Genomic DNA, 1,438 nt, shown 5'->3' with positions numbered 1-1,438 from the left:
TTGACAGCGACAATGTTTCAAAATTAGAAAGGGAAGCAGTGATTATTTGATTATATAGACGCTTCGCCCCTGCGTGTAAGTGTGCGTGTATGTGTACACATGTGGGAGCGATATGGGTGAGATTGGATGTGATTTTCGATATGTGTATCTGTGATAATTGCTCAAGCATCTCGATAAACTGTGACGTTCTTTTAAGAAATTTCTTTTTTTTTCTTTCTCAGCCTACAAGATAATCCTTTGCAAAAATCTACCTCTGTGACAACAAATGGTCGCTTTTAAGTACAAGCGGGCTAACCCAGATTTCGGGGGTTTCCAGAAATCTTGACCTACACCAAAAGTGAGCATTGCCCTACCTATAGGAGAAGTTTGGTTTCATTGGTGTGTATCTGTGTTTGGTTATAGAGAAAACTTTCCTTGTCTTTTAAAGAAACTGAACAAGGGGCAAAAACTTTACCTTCGATTTTCTCAGAACAGCATTTTTCAGGATAGACCCCTTGTGCTTAAATGCGACCAAGTATATTCCTATGGCAATTTCCCTGGACGCTACAATAGTTTGCTTACCTGAGTAGCTGGTCAGTTCGTACTTCTCGGCCCCATCAGCGTAGTAAACTGTGATCGCTCTGGAAGTGACATTGTGAAGGACAAAAGAGATCATATATGTGAGGCAGCGTTGTGGAATCAGGCTCTCGTCAAAATAATCAAAATGAAGAAACTTGCATTTTCCCACAGTTTTGTGAATTTTTATTTTAGAGAACCCATTTCGGTGTGGATTTTTCTGAAAATCGTTGATTAACATGGACTCTTAAGCTTAGGAAATAACTAACCTTTGGCGGCCATTTTCTCACTAATGTTACCCCCACCTCCTTCTTTCGTAAATATTTCGACTTGTATTCAAGATAAATGGATAGTTTTTTCATCCAAATAAAGACAAGTGAACAAGCTTTATGATGATACCAATAACTCAACATGCCCAAAAATTGACGAGAGCCTGATTCCACCACGCTGCCTCACATATGGTCAAATAAAGTATTGTGTTTTGTTCTGCCTTGTGTAGGCAATAGCTGAGATCAAACAAATTGAACCCTATAAGAAAAATAGAAGAATTTCAACCATCTCTGTCTGACTGGGTTTATGGAGACTCGTTTCAAAATAGCACCACATGCGATAGAGTCTATCTTATGGTTGCTTTTTAGTTTCAGTAAGAATTTTGCGGCACTTGCAACACGATCAGGTTAGGTAAATACGGTAGACAAGATTTCTATCAGAGACAGAAACAAGAATAGCTCAAATATTTTACTCGTTTATCAAACACGTCCCTAAGTAATTATAAATATCGATTTACGATAAACCACTGGGTCAAAGATCCAATCAATGAGTTGAGGAGGGGAGATCAATCCATAATCTTCCAACTTAGAACACAACATGTACCCCTCAACCA

At 38.6% G+C, this 1,438-nt stretch overlaps 1 protein-coding gene across 1 annotated transcript in view; it reads right to left on the bottom strand.

Moving 5' to 3' along the window:
• The window catches only part of LOC101856220, a gene marked incomplete in the record, with an annotated part of 15,234 nt that overhangs the window by 9,433 nt on the left and 4,363 nt on the right, over nt 1-1,438 (bottom strand). Inside the window, 1 exon segment of the mRNA XM_013088969.2 lies at nt 562-620. Coding sequence (XP_012944423.1) covers nt 562-620 — 59 coding nt within the window.

Source organism: Aplysia californica, unplaced genomic scaffold (genome assembly GCF_000002075.1).
Source record: "Aplysia californica isolate F4 #8 unplaced genomic scaffold, AplCal3.0 scaffold00846, whole genome shotgun sequence".
Lineage (NCBI taxonomy): Eukaryota > Metazoa > Mollusca > Gastropoda > Aplysiida > Aplysiidae > Aplysia > Aplysia californica.
This window is presented reverse-complemented; position numbering and strand designations above follow the sequence as displayed.